General features: G+C 39.4%; 1 protein-coding gene across 14 annotated transcripts in view; it reads right to left on the bottom strand.

Moving 5' to 3' along the window:
• FHOD3 (formin homology 2 domain containing 3) overlaps window positions 1-22,156 on the bottom strand; it is a 385,520-nt gene that overhangs the window by 6,709 nt on the left and 356,655 nt on the right. For 10 of the 14 annotated variants that reach the window (XM_065052812.1, XM_065052803.1, XM_065052804.1 and 7 more), the window contains 3 exons: window positions 20,124-20,153; window positions 17,309-17,480; window positions 14,762-14,923 (listed from right to left, as the gene is read on the bottom strand). In XM_065052812.1, the coding sequence (XP_064908884.1) occupies window positions 14,762-14,923; window positions 17,309-17,480; window positions 20,124-20,153 (364 nt within the window). Of the gene's footprint in view, window positions 1-13,492; window positions 13,531-14,761; window positions 14,924-17,308; window positions 17,481-20,123; window positions 20,154-22,156 lie in introns of all 14 variants that reach the window. The other 4 variants (XM_065052799.1, XM_065052806.1, XM_065052809.1 and 1 more) reach the window with 2 other exon arrangements.

The following is a 22,156-nucleotide window of genomic DNA, read 5'->3' as shown; positions in this document are numbered from 1 at the left end:
CCCCAACATAAAACTTTTAAAGTTTGTGATTGCCTTTTTTATTCAGGAACAAGTGACTATGTGACTGCACACACTGAGCATTAGTGTCCTCTTGTTTTTTCTGGTGCCATAATTTTCAGGAGAATGGGCTTTAGTTCAAGATAAAAATGGAGTGTTCACTCCACACCTTGATGTTCTTCAAGTACAAAATGCACATTCAGAAGTTTAAGCTGCATGCAAAGCATAAACAATGACTTTATGTTGAACAAAATATATCCAGAGCTCCAAAATAACGAAGTCTAGAGGAAATTCTTTGAAGTCTAGAGGAAACAATTTGAGACAGAGGTTAAGGACTTCTTGCATTGCTATCATCTAGCGAAATTAAGACTTCTAACTTATTAAGATATCCAGTCCATGTAACTGAAACTGCTTGGTCACATCCAATGGTCTAGCAGGAGGGAGAGGAGAGAATGGATCGATATAGAAAACAAGAGGATAAAAGAAAGGGGAAATATGGTGTAGTTGAACAGTTGATACCATGCAGGTAGGACAAATGTGATTTCTGTTTGATCGTCAAACCACTTTAATCAGTTACTGAGGTTAATCAAATGAGCTGGGAGTGCCACAGGTGTAATAGTTCCTCCATTATAAAATCCTTACTTGAAAGTTTTTCTTCAATGCTCTGTCTTCCTCCTACAGTTTTTGCATACTTATTAAAGACCACTAAGGAGTCTGCGTGGCAGCCTCTTACGATATCCACTTTTTCCTACAACACCAATCAGCAACATCTTCCAAGTTTAACAATGCTTAGCTTAAAGCAATACAAGGTTAAAAGCAACTGATAAAGCTACAATTAAGAAAGACTAAAAGGTACTACCAGAGAGCAATGCTTTGGTCTCGATGGTGTAGAATACCCAACATGGACTTTCATGTTAGTCCTCATCACTAAGCACCCTTTTATACTTTCCAGATTTGATATCCAAATGTCCACAGTGACAAATGTTAATTTCTAGACATAAACTAACAAATACTTTAGGATCTTAAGGTCTCATTGAATCACTCGGTGCTTATTTCTATATAAAAATGAAGTATATGTCAGGAGTGAAAGAACAAATACAAGAAAGCTGTAGAACATTTCTGTCTCATTAAAAGCAAAGACTTCCCTGTGCAGTTCACCTGCTTCCCATTTGTGCTGCCTCTCCCCTGAACATGCTTTTTTTCTGTACCCTCTATAACATGCAGCCAAATGCAGACCATAACTAGCTTGGCCACCAAACAGTAGCATCATGTTAACATAGACAAATACCAAAGATTTTCAGAAGAGCTTATTGGAGACCAGCCAAAAGTCTCTGTCACTAGACTCAAAGTTGGATTGGACATTGCCCCCTAAGAGAGTATTTCTCCTCTGTGAACATGAATTACCCACAGCAGTTATACTGTTGAACCAAGGAAATTGTCAATCATTAGAGAAAAAACATGCATACAGGAGACCGAACTTTCACAGAATGGCTGTCGAGACAACACTACACCTTCCCATTGAAGGCAAAAGTGAACTGAGAAACTGAATGCAGAACAGATTTCCACACTATAGACACTTTTGCAGAAATGTCAAACCAAACGTATAATCTGCTCTCACACATACCCCCAACTCCCTCAGACCATGATCACTCATATTTGAAAATTGAGCACAATAACCACTGTAAAACAAAGCAATTTTTCTTATCAGATGGTAAACCAGGAAGACTGAGGGAACAAGCAATTGTTATTCCTGTTTGTAAACAGTTGAGGTGCTCTGGTAATGCTGGTCATGTACCGGAATAAGCAAAATTCTGGTCTTATTTATGACAATGTAAATCTAGAGTAACATTCTTTTGGTCAATTCTATTACTACTGCACAAACAACTGAGGCTGAAACTCTGTCTAACAAGTGAAACGGAAACAACTTCCACCAAGCAGAATACAGTTGCTTAAAATCCTCCCTCAGCCTGAGTTACAGGATTATTAGTTTAATAAGAAAAGCCAAATGGTTTTACAATAACATATAGGTCTCTTTGAAGAAAATTACAGGATTTTATATTCAGAAGTCATAACTGGGAGTTAAAATACCATGGTAGAAACCATCTTCATAGAAAAACAAGAACAAAACCCAAGGAGTCTTGTTTATATAAGCAAGATTTATATCTGAATCTCCAGACACCTACCTGTCAAACATACTAAGGACCTCCTGTATAACCCTCAGATGACTCAAAAAAAGAAATACTTTATGCACCATGTGACAAGTGCCCTGTTCTAGGTTTGCTGTATTACTCACACAATGGAGGCTAACCCTAAGTTTATATTTTTCGTGTCACTGCAGAACAAATAGGAATGACAATACTCTATTGATTGCTGGGACATACGCAGCTGTAATTAAAAGAAACAATCTCTTTCCATCCCTCAGTTGACTGTTCTAACTTAACTCTCTTATAATATAGGCAGAAGATAACTTGGATTTAAGACATTCCAGTGACCTAAGCTTTTAGGGCCAGCAGTTAGGAGAAAAGAGTTCCAAACAATGTAGGACTTTAGCAGTCATAATCAGATTGTCATGAAAATAGTTAATAAAAAGCAAAGGTGTGAAGAATCTTTTCAGTGACAGAATGGTTGCCATAAACTGTGACAGCTGCTGACTTGTATAAACTAAGTGCGGGGAGCCAAATACTGCAAACTACTGTGACTGCTGGCAAGGTTAAAGCTGTCCACCATCAACAGGCAACAGGAGGGTAACAGCTGACAGAATCATCGTCCAGACTCAAATCAATTAATTCTTGCACCTACAATGACATAGGCCAGTCTGACACAGAAGAGTCCACTTGTAGTTTGAAGTATTTTGTACTTATGGAGATGAAAGTGGCCTGATAAAGAGTCTCTTTACAGGAAGAGCATAACTAATATGTGCGAATTACTCACAGTACATATCCGCATCTGAAGAAACAGTGGATAGATGGGGTATCAGTAGTAAAACAAGTTTCTGCCCCACTAACCCTGCACTTGCTTGAGGACTATGGAGGCTTGTAGGTGGTGAAGCCAAGAGAAAGTTATCTACAGGAGCAGGGACTACTCTGGGAGGTGGGTGAACCTTGTCTGGACATGCTGTTAAAAAGCTCTCCTCAGATATCGTCTCTAATATTTCCTCATAAAGCACCTGGTAGGGTTCTTCTGCCTTAGATGGTCATGAACATATTCAGTCATCAAAATTCAATGCAGAGAAATATCTTCCTTTCATGTATTATAGGCATTGAAAAATTGCATTTCTCAAACTAGATCTTCACTCTCCCCTCTTCACTGAACTCTGTCGTGTCTCTAACTGGACTCGACATAATATCTTGGCTTGTAAAGCTTTTGGCCTGCTGCAGATTACATTAAACTGAGTTATGGAATGTATTTTGGAGGCAGTGACAATAAAAGTGAGACTTTCAAATGACCTTTAGGTTCTTTAAGCAATTTTTAAAACATTTGCTAAAGAAACATAACATAGAGAGAAAATAACTTTTACTCTTGTCACAAGCAAAGCCTGCTGAGATCCCATAACCAAGAAACTAAATGTTGTTTTTTTCTGGGGTGAGAGGGCAAGATATTCTTTGTTAATCAGGAAATCTAGAATTTTATTTGATATACTGGCAGAATACATTGTGCTTATGATGAACTCGATGAATTTGACTTGGCCTGTTGGGTCAAAATGTATACCGATACACAGCCCCCACAGTACACCGGGAATGTTTTAAAAAAGAGTAATTCCCTAAGTGTAGCTTTGTCAGAGAATATAATTAATTGCGGTTTAGCTGTTTTTTGAAGAGCAAAGAGCATTCTTAATTTGTCATCCCCCATATATGTTTTTTTAAAGATGCAATGAACAGTAAGGATCAGTCTGGCTGGAGCCATTTTTTCTTGCATTTGCAATGGCTTTTGGCGTGTGTGTCTATATGTGTATGGATGAATAACTTGAAATGCAGAACAGATTTGAGCAGTCAAGAAGTCACAGAACTAGTGTCATTCCTATTACAAAAAGATGTGTCAGCCACAAAACTTTATTTTGGTTCCAGCCACAAAGGTAATGCAGCTGCTAGTGGCCGACTTGGAACAAAGAAATCGCAGGTGGCTGCAAATTACACAGCCAGGACATTAGGAAGGGCAGATTATAAGAGGCAATACAGGCCAGCTCCATCACCTCATTTCATTTTATGTATCTTCGTTTTATCTCCTGTTACTTATCCACACCTAGCTTGCATGCTCAGTCTATTTTCTCATATGTTTACATTTAATAAATTCTCTTGGACCAATGAGTCCAGCAATGGCAATTTTCAACCCAAAAGTTCAATCCAGATGGATGTGCTCATATTCTCTTACGTTATCCCTTTTCTGCATTTGTGTATCTTTTTTTCACTATCTCTAAATGTTATACTTATGTTTAATTATGCGTGTAGCATTGCTTAGTACAAGTAGGCCTATCTAAATGCTTAATAAAGATACAAAAATATGATGTGTAGAGATTTTCTCACAGGGATTTGTAGGTACATTTTTGGATTTTATCATGCACTTCCCTGAAGAAGTACAGCCAACTAAAATGTAGTCTTTGTCTGCATCAGCCACAAGGAAAGCTCCAGGAAACAACATAATATTATGTATTATTATTGCCCTGCAGCTTTGCTTTGAGTCCTGTCAGCACTTCACAGATAGCAAAAGTCTCTCCTAACAAGAAATTCTGTAGTTCACAACTGTCTCCTGGTGTAACTTATGGTGGCTGTGACATAAAGAGCAGCCTAGCAGTAGAAAAGGACGAAGTGGCATTTTGTAAGGAAAGCTTAACTTGGGTTTCATCTCCAGGTAGCTTATGTTATAGAGAATATAAAGTAACATGGCTTTAGAGAATCTGGGCTTCATGAAGCACACATTGTTTTTAAAGTAATATTTAACATGTAGTTTAAACTGTTAAAGTTGAATTAAGCAGGTTTCTGACTTCAGGTATTTCACAGATCATCATTTACATCGGGGTGTCAAACTCATTTTCACCAGGGGCCACATCAGCCTCGCGGTTGCCTTTAAAGAGCCAAATGTAATTTTGGGACTGTAGAAATGTAACTACTCCTACATGTATACGGTCCTAAAATTACATTTGGCCCTTTGAAGGCAACTGCAAGGCTGATGTGGCCCCCAGGGAAAATGAATTAGACACCCCTGACTTATATAGTTCCAACCGTAAAACAAAAAAGAAAGACATAACTCCTTCCCTGAAAACATTTAATGGCAACTCCCCCACAATTTTTAGGACTTCTGTGAATGCCACTGTAAAAAGTTACTACTAGAAGCAATCCTGCTGCCATCTCTCTTACCACTTCTCTCACTTAACCTCACCAGTCAGAAGTTTTTCCACTATTAACAGGTAAAGCAACATGACCATACAGCTCACCAACACCTGAATCTGCACGTAAGCACTATATACCGCTTTCAAGAGCAGACTATACATTAACAATGCACAGGACAGGAAAAAAAAAAAAAAAGAGGCAGGAAATGGGATATAGAAAGTAAGCCACCTAACACAAATGTTTCAGGCATGCAGCCTTTTCATTCCATTTGAAACTTTAAAATGACTTTAAGTCTATTTTAAAGTGATCTATTAATAGATAAAAGACTTTCTCTAAAGGGGTAGCTCAGGCTTATGACCGCAGAGCTGCCTGTTGGAGAGTGATTCGGCAGAGGAGTGTGACCATGTTTGACCACCTAGTTCTGTGGAATGCAAATTAATTACCCCCATTAGGAAATCTGTGCTGGGAAATAAAACAGTAAAAGGCATGATCTCTAAAAGCCCATCGGACTAAAAATAACTATGATCAAAACAATCTTGTAATTACGCTAATCAGGTGGTGTTATTCTGCCTAGAGTAAGCCATACACACACACACACATATATATATATTTTGACATAGTGCTGGGACAAGATAAATTCAAAGCAGCTTTGTGTGAAAGACTTTTGTTCGTTGTCTAAGTGAGACTTCCCTCCAAATGCACTTGACACTTTCATTCCAGCGTAGTCAAATCTCTGCCTTAGCAGATCCTTGTGTTAAAACTCCTTGGTGGCAGCAGAGGGCTCTCTTTGGCAGCTGTGGTATCACGATGCTCTTCTGGAAAGCCACACATGAGATCGCTGTTGTTACTGCATGCCTGTTGCAAGGCGACTTGAAAAGCAACCCTGTACGTCCCTGTCTTCTCTTGTTGTCACATGAAGCGCCTTCCATAAGAAGTCCATGATCTTGTCAGCCAGCAACTCACTGGTGCTGCTTTCTCACTCAGATGCTGAAAATAATCATCATCTTTCAGGAAAGAAGGATGATTTAAATAAGAAGTATATTACTGAGTGGAGATAAATTTGAAAGCCACTTTAATATGGAAATAATATAATAATAATATTACTATCTTCAGAATATGCCAACTAAAATGAAAATAGAGGGTAATGCAGATGAATTCACTGATGCAGTGAATGGCAAACCGGCAAAAGTGAAAAGAACTATTTATATCTCTTGTAATATGTGCACAAATGAAGTAAAGTTAGTTTTTTTTCTATAGAACTACAGTTGTATTTATATAGAAACTGTCAATATCAATATTCTGTGACTTAGGAACTTTAACAGCTTTATTTCCCGCATATACTGACATCTCATGCTCTTTTTCAGCTGCTCATGTCCTGCAAGTTTCTCCCAGATTACCTCCAGCTAGTTCTTTCCCACAATAAAGAAAGTGCCATATGGCTAAGAAGAGATGGACAGAGAAATTCCAGCACTTGTAAATCCTTGTCTAGCAGCCCATGGAGAGCTGCAGAGCAGTCCCTCTGTTTGGCTCTCCCTGTGCTGGGGACAGAGCAGGATGCTGCGCTGATGGTTCTGCCTGCACTGCAGGATCCTGATGGGACACAGGCTTCACCCACCTGCGAGCAGGATTCACTCTTTGCTACCAGCAAAATCTGAGCTGTGGCTACCTCTTCCTCCACAGAGCAGCATGTCTGGGCGGGCATTTAATCCCACGAGGTGACAGCCACTCTAAAATCACTAAGGACAGCCCACCATAGCAGCAGTTTTCTCCTTGTACCTATGTCATGTCCTCTGTGCTTGGGTAATATAACATAACATGTGAATGTGTAGTGTTCAACATCGCTGTCTTCTCCCTGCGTACTGAAATAAACAGGGACAAAAGATACACGCTTTTGTAAACATCCCATATTCAATTTTGACTTTTCAGATCAATGCAATGACTTTTAGATTCCACACTATCTCTAAATACTGGTAGTGGAATCCAATGCAAAGCTAAGGAATATACTTAATGGTGCAGGCTGTGTTAATTTTATGTCTGACTTTCCGTATATAAAAAGACAAAGCTGTTTCAAGCAGGAAGTTTGAAGATGGGAGCCCTAAACCAAATAATGAATATCAGAATATTAACTGTAGAAAGGACTCATAGATTCCTCTAAAACAGTGACTGGAAAATGAATTTAAGACTCTTTTACAAGCAATTTTTTTACTGGATTTTAAAACCAGGCTTTCAAAAACCCTTTTGTTTTGAAGGCTACATGATGCAAAACTGTACAGAGTGATGACAATTTCACTTTCACAATGTTAAGACCAGGTAAACACTCCTGAACAAAACCTGAGATACGAAAGATACAGTTTGCAACTCATGGAGACTGCCAACAAAACACGTAGGTACTACACATCTGAACAGTTAAAAGCAGAATGTCTACTCCTGTCTGTCAAGATCAGTTATGTTAAAAGAAAGCCATAAAAATGAATGCGATGCACATTATAAAGCAGAAACTGAACACTCATAAATAAATACGCACCTACTTAGAAACTGTATTAATATAAACAGTAACAATTATTTCATCAATTACAATTGATAAAACTGAAAATATGGAACCAGGCATTCAGCCTCATACTTCAAATAAATACACTGATTTACAACTATTAAAACCCATTATGAGACCCTCAAGTTACTCAAGTAATCTCACCTCTCCTGGCCTCTGGCAGGGTTGAGATACGGGACCACACAGGTCTCACCCTGGTCAGGTCCATCAATTTCTATGGCTTACTGTGGTCAACTGTATTTATTATTCATTCATTAACTATCATTAATAATAATTATTTACTGTTTGCATTTTTACTTATTGTAGATCATAGAGTTCTGTCATTTTTGCAAAGATCTTACCACCCTAAGGATGAAAGAATGTGTTACTTAAAAGGCATCCAAAAGACACTAGCTATCTTGGCATCTAATGGAGATAACCTTCCCGCTGCCAGAGCTTTAAGTGGTTTATCTCACGTTCTGTTTTCACTCAGTAATTAGATTTTTATTAACTGGGTATTGACCTTCTGAAGGCTCAGTGCTTTGTGTGAGGACAGACAGACTTTGATACTGAATACCATTGGTGATACGTTTACTTTTTCTAAAAGCAAAGAATTTTTGCTAAATGTGCATCACTAACCAGATTACTCTCTCCCCTTCTCTCAACTCCTGATAGGATCCAGTGACTCAAATCCTAAATAATTAATTGCAAATTCAAAGTGAAGTTGCTTACTTTTATACAGGCTTTCTTCTTGTAAGGTTTTCACTTTTTTAAAAGCATAATTTCCATTAACTCCTGCTTTTAGTCAGGCTATAAATACCAGAAGAACAGTCTTGCTCCTGGTATTTTGGCACTTCTGTATCTTTTCATAGCCAGAAAAAGTGGAGAGACGTGAAAATGAAAAAATAATGAAAAAAAAAAAAAAAAACAAAGAAAAGAAGAAAAAGTTAACTGAAGCACCCTATGAATGCCAAACAAAAATTCCACAGCTTTGGAATCAAGTAGTCTCCCATCTAGTATTTTTTTTGTTTACAAACATGTTTATTCCAAAGCAGCACTGCACATGTTACTAAAACTCATCTAAAGCTTGTCTCCAAGCCTGGGGCTTTGGCAGAGCTCTTTCCCACATTTTGGCACCTAATGTCAGTGTGCTAATTCCCATTTTGCTTGTACTGAAGGTGGAATCTAGTATGAAATACCTGACCTGGGATGTTATGTAGTTAAGCTTAATCCACTGGCCCTGAGCTTATTTGTCTAGGATTCAGATAATCTTGATTTAATTTCTATCTTCTTCACAGTCCACTTGTATGAGTCTGACAGATTAGCTGAGTGGTGCCTCAGACCCATTTCTGCATAGTGACTATAAGAATGTTTTACTCCCTGCAAGTCATTATGCAAATAAATCAATAAACCCTTATGAGATGTTTCCATATCTCAGGGGTCAGTCACAGGGTATATTATTAGCCTAACATGTGATTCCAAACCCTAATAAAAGAACAAGGCATTATCATGTCTCTCTCTTTTTTTAAACACCACAAATTCTTCTGACCAAGTCAACTCATTAGAATATGGGATTACATTCTGATTCAATTATGATCTGCTCCAAACCCATTTCTCCACCTCAAATATAAAGCAGATTTTTAATTTTAAGAAAAGGTAAGAGAAATAAAAGTGCAGACACACAGAGACACTCCGAGATAAAATGATGTAGGGGAAAACAAGCCTCTCACTGCACTGTGTCCCTCAGATGAATCCAATACAGCCACCACTGTGCTACTCACCGTCAAACATCAGTCACATCTGGGCCCTACACTATGGTTTGCTATTCAGGGTCAGCTGAAGACACATATTCAAACAGTGGTGTAAAGTCAAGCCATCTTTAAAGACCTTTAAAGATCTATTTCCTTGGTATGGTTATCTGAAATTATTTGTTGGCAAGACCATGTCGAGATCCCCACTCTCAGACCACTGTCTTGACTTTAGAGAACAAGGAGACACATTTTTCCAGCATGAAGATTGTTAATACTAATGATTCATAAAGAAAGAGGAAGATACTCCCTCCTTCTGTTCATGTTTTAGCCTAATTGCCTTAAGGTAATCGCTAGTCAGCTGGTCTGGTTTTGCTGCTCTATGGCTTAATTAGCAGTTGAACAAGGTAATGAATCCTTAAGACTAGATAAACTTGGGGTCTTTTTCAGATCCCTGCCATGGTCATTCGCTGAGGTCAGAGATCAGCCCTCCTTGGCTCAACATTCCCAAGCATTGCCCTGCGTATGTCAGAATTAGTGCAAATACCTTCCATGCAAATACCTTCCATATGCTGATTCATGATTATTAGACTGGAGTGTGATTTTTGTGACACTGACTGATATGAATTATATCATGCTCCTGAGACAGATCCGTTTGGTTCAATGGGACCAACACAGAAATGGCAACTCCAGAAGACTCTATTCCTGAGAGAATGATTTTGTGTTGGGAGATGCCTGTTTTATATAAACAGCCAAGACAAGAAGGAAAACAGCACTAACTTCCTATTTGTCTATCGTGGGGTTTTAGGGGATTCTTTTAATTAAATACACTTAAGTAAAGTTTTTCTCCTATGAATGATACGACTGGTCTTTAAGTGTCTTCTGTTGCCTCCAAGCTGCCACGGCTATTAGTCCTATTTTGTTCCTCCCCCAAGTGGAAGCAATAGACACAGGCTGGTTCATCATGGTGTGAAAGTCTCATTCAGTAATAGGATTTTCTAAGTGGTCCTATTCTTCTTTATATAATTTCTTCTCTTAACTCACTTCTTATAATCTTCACTGCAAACTCTGCTTATCTATCTTATATTTATGTATATAATTCAGCTCTCTTTGTATTAAATAACCTCCTTTCTTGTTTTCCAAAATCTCAGTGGCATCTCACACAGATTTTCTTTTTTATTCCCCCAAACTCACAGTTTCAATGCCTGTAATGCTGTTCTGTAAGCTGCTAAAATTAACTTTAGCAATTGTATTCACTGGAATTTGGACTATCAGATAGAGTGAATCTTAAAACTTCATTACCCCAATTTTCCTTTTCACTCACTGTTTGTTATGGCACCATTTGTGAAGGTCATCCTAACCTTATGGGAGAACCAGACAATCCTAATTATATTATTTTTTTTATTCCTTTGCTAAGTTGAACAGCTCCCCATAATGTTATAAAAACCTTTCTCACAGAAAGCTGCTCTCACTCATCAAGAATGTGACAGTATATTTTCAACATAATTTGGTTTTTATGCTTTTAAAATATGCTGAACTGACATCTCTAGAGGCTGGGATCTGCTGTTTACACACGGAATAAAGACATCAGAAAGAAAAAATATAGCAGACGCTTCCTATGGCAACTTGCCTTGAAGCTGCCTTTGAACGACCACCTCGAGGGGTGACAGAGCATTTCAGCTTCTGCGGCTCATTCAACCCCGTGACTTTCCGATTTAGTCTTCTAATGAACAAATACAACTGTAATGTTGTTTTCTCATATAAAACAACACTCCAGTGTCTCTGGTAGGCAGGTCACTGAACACCCATTATGAGGCAATGACTTACAGTTGCTTACTGTAGTTCTAAATGTCAAATTTTATCTTTAAAAACCTCCACTGTGCAGAGGTCTAGCACAAAATTAAGTTCCCTCTTTGTAGATCATCACAGAAACTCAGTTGTCATGCACTTTCTATTGCACCTTAGTTTTCTGTAGTCCATTTCAGCTCCCACTGAACAAATTCCTTCCTACTAGGTCTCAGTTGGCTTCAGCCAAATCTGGGTTTATCAGTGACCCTTTGTATCTTCAGACAACAGACACAGACATTTCCATCTGTCTTTTGTTGGGTGACTCACTGCTTCATTCCTCCTCCCAATTTATGGTTCTGCTGATTGCTCTGAGAGTTCAAACTCTTCCATGTTATAAAGATCTAAATAAGCTCTCCACATGCAGTCCTGCTGCTCAACAATTATAAAAGGTAAAATGGTTCAAATGAACATGACAAAATGTCTCATCTTCCCATTACAACAGTTTATTGAATGTAACTTAACCTTTTTCATATTCCTGTTTCCGATTTCCGTTAGTTATAAATGACCTGAGTACCACTTGCTTTTTACTTCTCTTCTTCTTTTTTTTTTTTTCCTTTTCTTTTTATTTCCTGGCAAAAAAATCCCTTGCCTATGAGAATCTTCTACCTGATCCACAGGAAATGTTTACAGTGCAACTGCATATAAATCTTTTGAGTTCCTTATTTTGCTAAAAACATGGATCTCAGCTCAGGCTCGCTAAAAACTCTGCTGAATGCGAAGTAAGCCTGACAAGATTTCCAGTTCTGCACTGAAAGCAATGAGACATATGCAACATGATGCACAGGGAAAATCATTCCTTTTAACTGAGTTTCACTTTGATGTCCATGAACAGACTGAATACAAAGCTCACAGCAAAAGCCAAAGGATATATATGGGGGCCTTAAGATTGAAAGTGGTGAATCAAACTCATCAGATAATAAGGTGTCTTTGCACTGCAGGTAACAGACACCATAGCATCTGCTAATGTAAATCACTGAAGTACGCCTAAGATCTACTTTCTAATATGTTCATGAAGGACCTGTGTTATATTTCTACCTGGAAGATCTTCTGCTCCTTTAACTCACATCATGCACTGAAAAGGGCTGATCATTTCCTGGAGGTGACATATTATCACTCCAGCTGAGTGCATTTTAGAGCTAAACTACTTCCATCTATTCATCATCCAGGTATATCAGAGTAAAACAGTTCAGTTGAGATATTCTCCTTTCATACTTTCTTTCAGCACGTCAGCTGAAAGGGATGCTAAACTACTGAACTTTATGTTTGTTTTGAAACTGCCTTTTAACCCACTTAAAAGTCTCATCCAGATCTTGAAGAACAAACAAGCAAAAAAGCTGGACTCTATCATGATTCATTACAATGTAAAACAGTCCCAGCCTAAATGTTTACTGAATGCTTAATCCCTGTTCATCTTTTTACTGAATAAAAAAATCAATTCAATGGACAATGGAAAATATACAGTATTTTTGCTTTCATTATCCTGTGTCCTGTAGTGTGTTTTTTGTGTTTTGTTTTTTTGTGGGTTTTTTTTGTTTGTTTGTTTGTTTTTACTGCAGCAAGTGCTTCCTTGAGAAAAAGGTATCCAGTAAAAAGCAGAAATCAGACTTTCAGTATTGCTAACAGAGGAAATATTTTAGCATGGGATAAACCATGGAAATAGGCAAACATACAGGAGGTTTATTTGCTATGCACAAGCCAACAAGGGCAGTCAGCACGTGCAGAACACCAGAACCATGTGGGGAAGTGAGCAGCAGCAGAAGGTGATGCCACACAGAGGTACAGCACAGTGTATGACGGAAAGTAAGACGGACAATCCAGTATCAGCCCATATTCTTTGCTTAGAGTCTGGCTCATCTAACCAGAGTGTCCACTTTGCTTTTGCTCTTGCCACATGCAGAAGTCCCTTTCTCAGCATGTTGGGGAAAGTGGAAATGCTCTCAGCACATGCTAGTTTACAGCAATCACTGCTTATACCAAACGTTTTTAATCATCCACTATGTTAGAATAATTCCACAAAAAACCAAAAATCAGTGTGATTTTTCACTCACTGTTGTTGTCTCCTCTTTGTCCTAACTTCCCAGAAATGCTAAAAAGATGGATGGAAAGGTAGTCAAAAAGCCACATATGGTGAATTACATTAAACACTAAAATCTTACGTTCTTTGGGTACTTATCTTTCTCATGGTAATCACAGTAGTCTCTGCACATAGGGAAAAAAAAGAACTAGAATGGTCATCACCTCTTAAACATCATATTTACTAAAGCACAAAATCAAATTGCTCAAACTTGGGTGCTGCAGCTCAGCTCTGCAGCCACACTACACCACTGAAAGATCACCTTATAAATCTGCTACCTTTTCTTCCCAGTGGAAGTTAAGCTCCTCTATCACCACTTTGCAGCCAAGCAGCAGTAGAGATTTTGTTTTCAGGACTGTGGAAGGAGTGTACGCAGCACAAGAGAGAAAAATTTTAAGAGGCAAAATCTTTCAAACTACTTTTTGCTTTATGAAGAAACCCAGCTACCGATACAACTATTAATCTTCATGCCACTTCACAGTACCTTCACAGTCTCCATTTGAGGTCTTGATCTGACTTATCTAGTTATGAATAAGTACTGTCATAAGAGAAGCTGTAAAGCACCGTAAAATATCCTTCTTACTGCTAAGTACATTTCAACTTCTGTAGAACATAGAGTCCATCCACTGTATACATTGTGTAAACAATACTAAGGAATATACACCAATCATAAGTATACACTCAAGCTGCTCGGAATCAATCATAAAGTCATAGAATAGTTTGGGTTGGAAGGGACCTTCAGAGCTTATCTAGTTCAACCCCCTGCAACGAGCAGGGACATCTTCAACTAGATCAGGTTACTCAGAGCCCTGACCAGCCTGGCCTTGAATATCTCCAGGGATGGGGCATCTACCACCTCTCTGGGCAACCTGTGCCGATGTTTCATCACCCTCACTGTAAAAAATTTCTTCCTCATGTCTACCCTGAAACTCCCCTCTTTTAGTTTAAAACCATTACTCCTTGTCCTATCACAACAGGCTCTGCTAGAATTCTCTCCCTGTCTTTCTTATAGGTCCCTTTTAAGTATGGAAAGGTGACAATAAGGTCTCCCCAGAGGCTTCTCTTCTCCAGGCTGAACTCCCCCAACCTTCTCAGCCTGTCCTCATAGGAGAGGAGTCCCAATGCTATGAATTCTGTGAAGTAACAATGCATGTCTGTATTCTAAAGGCCTGGTTCCTACACCAATATGCACAAATATTTGCACATTTGCTTATTTTGAGAAATTTAATAGCCATATACTCACATGACTTCCTATTCGCTCGTGACCGCTTCCTCTCTCTAGGCACCACTCGCTGGCTTGGCACTTGGGTGGCTGACTTTACAATGCGATCCATGATCTCATCTGCTGCGTCATCTGTTGCATTAGGTGAATCATCGTTGCCAGCATTCCACGAACCGACACGGCCTAGAAAAGTCCAGCAAATGAACTGAGGGACAAGGAGACAGAAATCTCTTGCGTCACTTTGGTTTTGCATTTGAGCTTGTTTTGGGAATTACAAGAGGCAGCTCAGTCATTGCTGCTTCAAAGTGGCCAAAGTAGAAGATTCTTGCTAATGGAGAATATTTCTAAATAATACCCTAGACTCTCTGCTGTATCAGCAGAGACACGAGAGCTCAAATGCAATTATAACTTTCTATTCCCTTCAGCCTCAGAGTCTTATCCTTGACCATACAATTGGCAAATATCTGCTAGAGACTGTCTATGAGCCAAGGATTGCAGGAGTCTTGTGTGACCATGCTTCCCTCTGCTCCTATTACACAGAGACTATAAGTCATGGTACATGTTAGAAACCGGTTCAAATCAGCAAGACAGGTCCTTTGAACCAAAAGAGAGAAGCAATCAATTTCCAAGCATCTGTATCTGAGCCTATTGCAAAGAAGACACGAAAAAGGAAAAAAAAAAAGTGGTTCAACATGTCTAGTTGTCCCTTTCACAATTAAGAATTCACCTTCTCATCAAAAATCTGTATGCGTCCTGGCACAACTGTGTCCTCTCTGTTATGAGCAGAAAAGTAAGAGTCACTGGCAAGCTGCAAAGCTAAATAAGCTATTTTGGTTAAAACCTCAAACAAACAAGTGAGCCATGTCTCTGAACTCAAGACTCTAGCATTTCTTACTTCACAGAGCTGTGTCAGACACATCCTTGGGTTCCTCCACTACAGGCAACTATTCCATGTGCTTTTTGTTCTTAAATAATTTAAAGGCTAGTGTGCAGTGTGAACATTGAGAGTAAGCTTTGCAAAAGAGTGGGTGAGGTAGAACTGCAAGCAGATCAAAATACATGGGGGAAGCTACTCATATCATGTCCCCAGTGCCAATAAACAGGAGCTCTGATTAGCACGTTGCTCTTCTGCTTCTACCTTGGCTCTCAACAAGAGAAGTTGTATTACAATAGTGCTCCTGACAAACGTTTGTCTGGCTCACTGATCCTCTGCCTCTGCTGTTCCCTCAAGGGAAACACAAGGTGAGTACCATTCTTAGGACACACTGCTTGTTGGCATTTAGTAGGTTACTTCAGCTATTCAGCTTGTTGCAGTGAAGATTGAATTATTCCATCTTTGTATTTAGCTAGTTGCCTTGCTTCTTAAATTGGAGCTGTGAAACTTCTAGATTAGATAGGATAATTGTTTCAGGCCTTAATAAACCACACACACACAGACCTAGTGGTGGATGCTCGGATGTGCTGTCAGTGGTATAAAAAATGAATCAAGAAAGTGTAAGATATTGCGGTGTGAGGAAAAAGAAATACCAGAACAGAAAACTGAGGACTTGAATTGGTGCATCACGTGTACTCCAAAACCATCTTGCACGTATCTCATGTATGGGAGTGGGTGAAGGGAAGATGAAAGAAAATAAACTTGTGAACCCAAGCATCTGTAAAATGATCTAGCATAAAGGAAGTGGTTTAGTGGCTGCTTAAATGAAGAGATGTACCAGCGAATCACGTCTTGGACAAAAAACAAGGCTGTTTCATGGCCAAGAATGGTTGTACCAGTGACCTCTTCCATCAGAGTATCAGGTGTTGGAATTGGCAGATTGGGGCAGGTTTTAATTTCCTCCCTGTCAGCTTTCAGCAATCACCTGTGCTGACACTTGGAAACAGCAAAGCACTGTGAACCTCTGAGACAGAGGTATCTGGCAAGAGAGCAAGGACATGTGAGGCTGTCCACAGGAGATTTTAACGCTCCTAGGCTCCACTTAATCACAGTATCACAGCATGTTTGGGATTGGAAGGGACCTCAAAAGATAATCTAGTCCAATCCCCCTGCTGGAGCAGGAACGCCTAGGTGAGGTCCACCACCTTTGCAGGTTAGAGAAGAGGTGGTTTAAAGATCAATCTTTTCTATATCCATTTTTCTCTCCCCAATCATCCCTAAAATGCTGCAAGACCCTTTAACTTCAGTTTGAATTGCTACATTCCACTTGCTTCTACTGAAAATAAAAAGAAATCCCCATCATGGGTTCCCTGGATGCCCCATTTTGCTTTCACTATTAGAATAAGAATAAAAATTGAGGTGTTAGTGGGCAGACACATTCATAGTGTGGGGAGAGGTGAGAATTTCTGCAGGCTTTGGCTGTGATCCACATGGTAAAACTTCAGGTAAATTCTTCTACATGCCCATGCCTCAAATCACTACTTCCAGCATGGAAACACCACTGGGGTCTTCTCCTTCCCCTTCGACCCTTTCTGCCACAAGCGCTATGCAACAGGGCCATGACCTGCCTTTGGGCCAGCATGTAGCTACCACGCCACAAGAAGGGTAGCCAAAAGGAAACTGCTGGCACTTACCTCGGCTGGCCCGGCTTCGAGTGCGGACCCCGAGCGCTGTGGTGCTTTCCCCGCCGATGGAGGAGGTCTTCAGCACGGCCTTCATGTTCTCGTGCTCGGCAGCATCCTCAGCGTACTGCAGGCCCTGGGGCTGGCTCTGGCACGGGGGGGAGCTGCTGGAGAACTTGCCGGACTGCGGGAGGAAAACGGATTTGTTGTTTTAACACAAAATAGTACAGAGAATAGGCCAGAGTCAAGAATGTGAATTGCAAGGAGAAAGGTGTCTTCCTGGGCTCGGTTTGGAGTGCAGCTGTTCCCAAAAGAGACAGAGAACAGTTGTCTCTCTCCCAGCACATGCCCCCTGAGCAGAAATAAACTGGAAACAGGGTGATGGCAGGGAGCGGACACAATCAGAGAAAAACCAGATGCATTAGCTTAAGCTTTATAATTTTGACCTTCTGTCTGAGAGTATAAGGTAAAAGACTTGCTTTGAAATGTTTGACCCAGGCTGGGCCTGATCTGGGGTCAGGTATGACACCTTGCGGGGACAGCATGGGACCCAACACGATTCAGAAACTGCTTATTTTCCTGTAAAATCACCTTTAAGTAGCAAGGCAAAATGGGAAGATTCGTCTAGGAAGACAGACCTTTGTCTCTTGCCTTCCTGCATAGAGAACTCTCAAATTGCTCTAAAACACAAATACCTACAAGTAACGTTAAAACATATTACCAGTAATGCTGAAAAAATCCCTGGTCCCAAAACACCCAGCCAAATTATTTCATGGCCAAAACACAAAAATTGCAGTCAGCAGTTAGAAGAACAAACAAAACCTTACAAGAGATTTAGGAATCTGCCCGCTGCTTCCCCAGCCCCCCCGTGATTTCCCTGTCACCAGGACTACGTGAACAACAGCGGCCACATCAGCTGGGCACGCACAGCACGTGGATGCAGCAGCTCCATCAGCTGCTGAAAACAGCCATCTAGAAATGGATGAAAACAGCAGAAACTGATACTTTCTAAGGAGAAGAGCTTGTGTTGCTGGGCTGCTCTCTCTGCCCAGCTCCTGCCTACAAAGGGCTGAGATGTTGGTGTTCACTCTTCTGCTCTTACCTACAGAAAGGCTGAAGCACATTTAAAAGACACTCCTGGCTGCAGAAAATATCAGCTCCGTCAAGAGCAAACAGGCATCAACAGATAATAATACCCCTTGGTATTCTCAGTCTTATCAGTCTAGCATAAGAAACTGAAAATCGTTTCCTTTTTCCTTTTAATCTTTCTCACTCTGACCAACACAGATGAAAGAAGGTGTGCTGCATTCTCTTCTCCCTTCGCATAATAAACAACATTAATTATTCAGTTGATGGTATCAAGCCAGTCAGTTAAACGGATGCAATCCTGCAGAGCCTTTCTGTCAGAGAATGGTAAATTGAAAGAAAAGAGTAGGTCCTACTTTCAGAGGTTTGATTAAGTCCCCAGGGCTGTCAAGACTTGACAATAAAAAACTGAAAATATTTAATCTGGAAATCAATGACAGGATGATTCTATTTTAACATAATGACTTTTCAGGGTAGGACAGCAAGTTAAGTGAGTAGCAAAACAATAATCCCTACAAGGCACTGAGCTAAATATACCAGTGTGAGATTTGTTTTTGATAGTGAGAAGTTTGTTTCCTTGTTAAAATATTAGCTTGCAACATTTTGCTGTGGAAAGTATACAAGTGCTAGAGTTTAACAAGTGAAATTAAAGATAGAAAACCATTAAAGAGAAACTTCTATGGAAATGCATGCCATTTTTGCACTAAGAATACTCTCTTACACACAATGGGTTGTAAAGCTAATCAATACCATCTCAGAAAAAAAACAAAGGATAAAGTCTTCACATAACTGTTAGTTGCTATTCACGCAGGTTAGTTAAATGTTGGCATAAACAGGCTAATTCATGTAATTTTCTTTCTGCGCCCCAGGCTATACAGCAAAAATCATCACTGAGGGAGAAGCTCTGTAGCCATAAGTTTTATCTCACTTCCTTAATTTTCAGATGTGGCTGTAGATTAGTGCCCAAACCCCAGATTCTTGAGCAAATGACTGCCATTATGAAACTGAGCATTAAGCCACATCGTTTATGTTCAGCAAATTGAAGAAAGCCCTAGTGCTGAACAAAAAATGCATTGCACAATAGATGCTCCTCAAACCAATACATTATTTTATTATAAATATAGCTAACACATTATAGTTCTGAACTTTTTTATTCATTACTTTATTCATTTTCAATATCACCTTTAGGAGCACTTTATGACAAATACAAGAACTACTCCATGGCTCACCTCTACAGTGACTGAACTATCTTATTCCCAGTTCATACAGTGAGGAGAACAATTACAATCTGCTTTGCATCCCTATATCCTGATGCTTTGGAACTCTATAAATTAATACTATTTGGACTTACACAGCTTAATAATGAGTATGAAATTTTCATGGTAATCCATAGTAAAAGATAACTGATGATGCCGATAACATTCCGATCACTGATGTTTTGGGTAGTGGGGATACTTTGCAGTTTAGTAAACAGACATTAAGGAAAAGAAATGAGGAAACTTAAAATGATTAAGGCCTCAGGTCAGGATATCCTTACTCAAGAGAGCAGGTATGCATATGGTTAAAGCTGACTGTAAAAATGCATTCTTATGATTGAGCCAAAAAGCCATGAGCAAAATGTCATGGTTCAGATTTCCAGTTGAGCAAATGGAGTTGAGCAGTCCATACTATCTGAGTTAGAAATTAGATGTCACAGCACACAGGGGACATGGGAATGACATGCTCTTTCAGAGAACCCTACCTCAGCATCCTCCTCTTCATCGGTCTGCCACTGGAAACAAAAAACAGGGTGGAGAAGGACAAACAGCAAGATTTAGGAAAGACAGTATGGTCAAACCACGACAGAATAAGAGGCAACCATGATACTGTCTATGCAATTATAGGATGACATAAAAATACAAAACATACAAGGAGTCTATTCCTTAGATTATTAACTTGTTTTTTTTTTTTTTTTCTTCAGTTAACTGTATGTAGAACAGACTGTCACTGTCAGTAAGGTATATAAACTTTTCCTGATTTTTCTTAGAGGAATTCTGAACTGAATCTACCCTTGAACCCATCCTATTTCTCTCCCTTGAGTCACATGGTTGCTTGCCCCAGAAACTGCCCTGCGGAAACTGAGAGCACTAGGAAGGAGTCCCACTCATTTTCCCAGCTCTGTTCAGCACAGGGAGGTCCTGGACGCTCCTTCTTCCAGTGGTGTGGTCGGCTTCTTGGCAATTCCTTTTCTCTACGCTTAAGAGGTTTTTTCAATTTTTTTTTTTTTTTTTCTTTTTTTTTAAAGCGGGAGCTTTGCAACTTCCAATTTAATAGAGCACTCAAGTGCTGAGTAGTCTTTGAATAAATGCTTAATAATACATGATTCAAGTTCTTCAGCAGCTGCCTGATACCAGATCTGGGAAATCAGAGAGATGCAATTATTCTTTTCATCAGGATTTTCACCCCCTGTGACAGCAGGCGTGTAAAACTATCTTGACACTTACACTACATTAAATGCAATGGGCATATCAAAATATTGTGGCATATGGTGTGTTCTTAGATTTGGGGACATATAGGGAATTAGCAAACTATTTAGAGTTGTGTTCCCAAATGACTGGGGATTTCTTCATCGGGTTGCAAGATGCCCCACATGGAAGGCTCCCAAAGTAAAACACAAGTTTCTCAAGTATCTGGGCTGCTTGTTTCCATAATTTTCAGTTTGATTCCTTATAAAGTGTAAACATAGCCCAGAAATTCGATGAATTTTTTTTCATTTGTGGGTTTTGTTTTGTTTTTTAGAAACATTCCACCAATGCTATTCCCCTCCCTGGTGTTACTAATACATATTTTTGACCTTATCTCCATCTCAGTTATGATTTTTGTCTGGGATTGATACGTTCTGTTCCAGAAACATTCATCATTAAAAACAAAAGCCCAATTTACTTTGGCCTTCAGCTTAGTTTCAGCACAATCTCCATAAGAAGATTAGCTGTGAGAGTACGGAGCAGCACTTTAACATTACTTTTTAAGGGTATGTTTTATTCGAAGAGTGAGATGCTTATTTTTCTTTGGACACAGTGGCACTGACAGAAGCACAGGCAGATATTTTGCAGAGGGACCTCAGCAGGTATGTTCCCTTTACATTATGAAAAGATCCATTTGTTTTTTCCATCCCTTGTGGTGCAGGGAGTCACGCCATAAAGCAATTGCTCTGAAGAAGGCCACTCTTCACTTTTTGGCATGAATAAGAAACAGAAAGGAGAAGAATGGGAAGAAAAAACACACTTGTATCCTAATCCCTAAGTACATCTATATAATAAAAACTAGGAGGAGAGCAAATTAAGCTACACTATGCAAAAAGCACTCAGGGAAAGGTGAAAGAGCAGAGCACACACATTGCAAAGAGTGTATTCCGAAAAAAAAAAGTATTATATTATTACTTTATTTCAGGCTAGATTTTTACAGGGAAAGTCCCAGCTGCTGACCTTCCTGTCCATTTAATCAACCTAAAAGTCATTTGCTCTGGACATACTTTAAGGGCAATGTACTCCTCTCTGTTTGATTTTTTCACATTTAATATTACCAAAAAGCACTGGAAGAATATTGCTGTACTGAATACCTCCTGCAGGTACAAGATGTTAATTTTTTTTTTTAAAAAAAAGGCTGTTTGATTCATCTAGTATTGGGTATTGCAGGACAATCTGAGATTTCTCTCCTTCCATTGCTCTCTCCCTGCCACCCATTTTCCCTTTAGGCTAGCATTTCTATGTGGTGGATTTGCTGTTTCAAAATACT

Source organism: Columba livia, chromosome 2 (genome assembly GCF_036013475.1).
Source record: "Columba livia isolate bColLiv1 breed racing homer chromosome 2, bColLiv1.pat.W.v2, whole genome shotgun sequence".
In the NCBI taxonomy this organism is placed as follows: domain Eukaryota; kingdom Metazoa; phylum Chordata; class Aves; order Columbiformes; family Columbidae; genus Columba; species Columba livia.
This window is presented reverse-complemented; position numbering and strand designations above follow the sequence as displayed.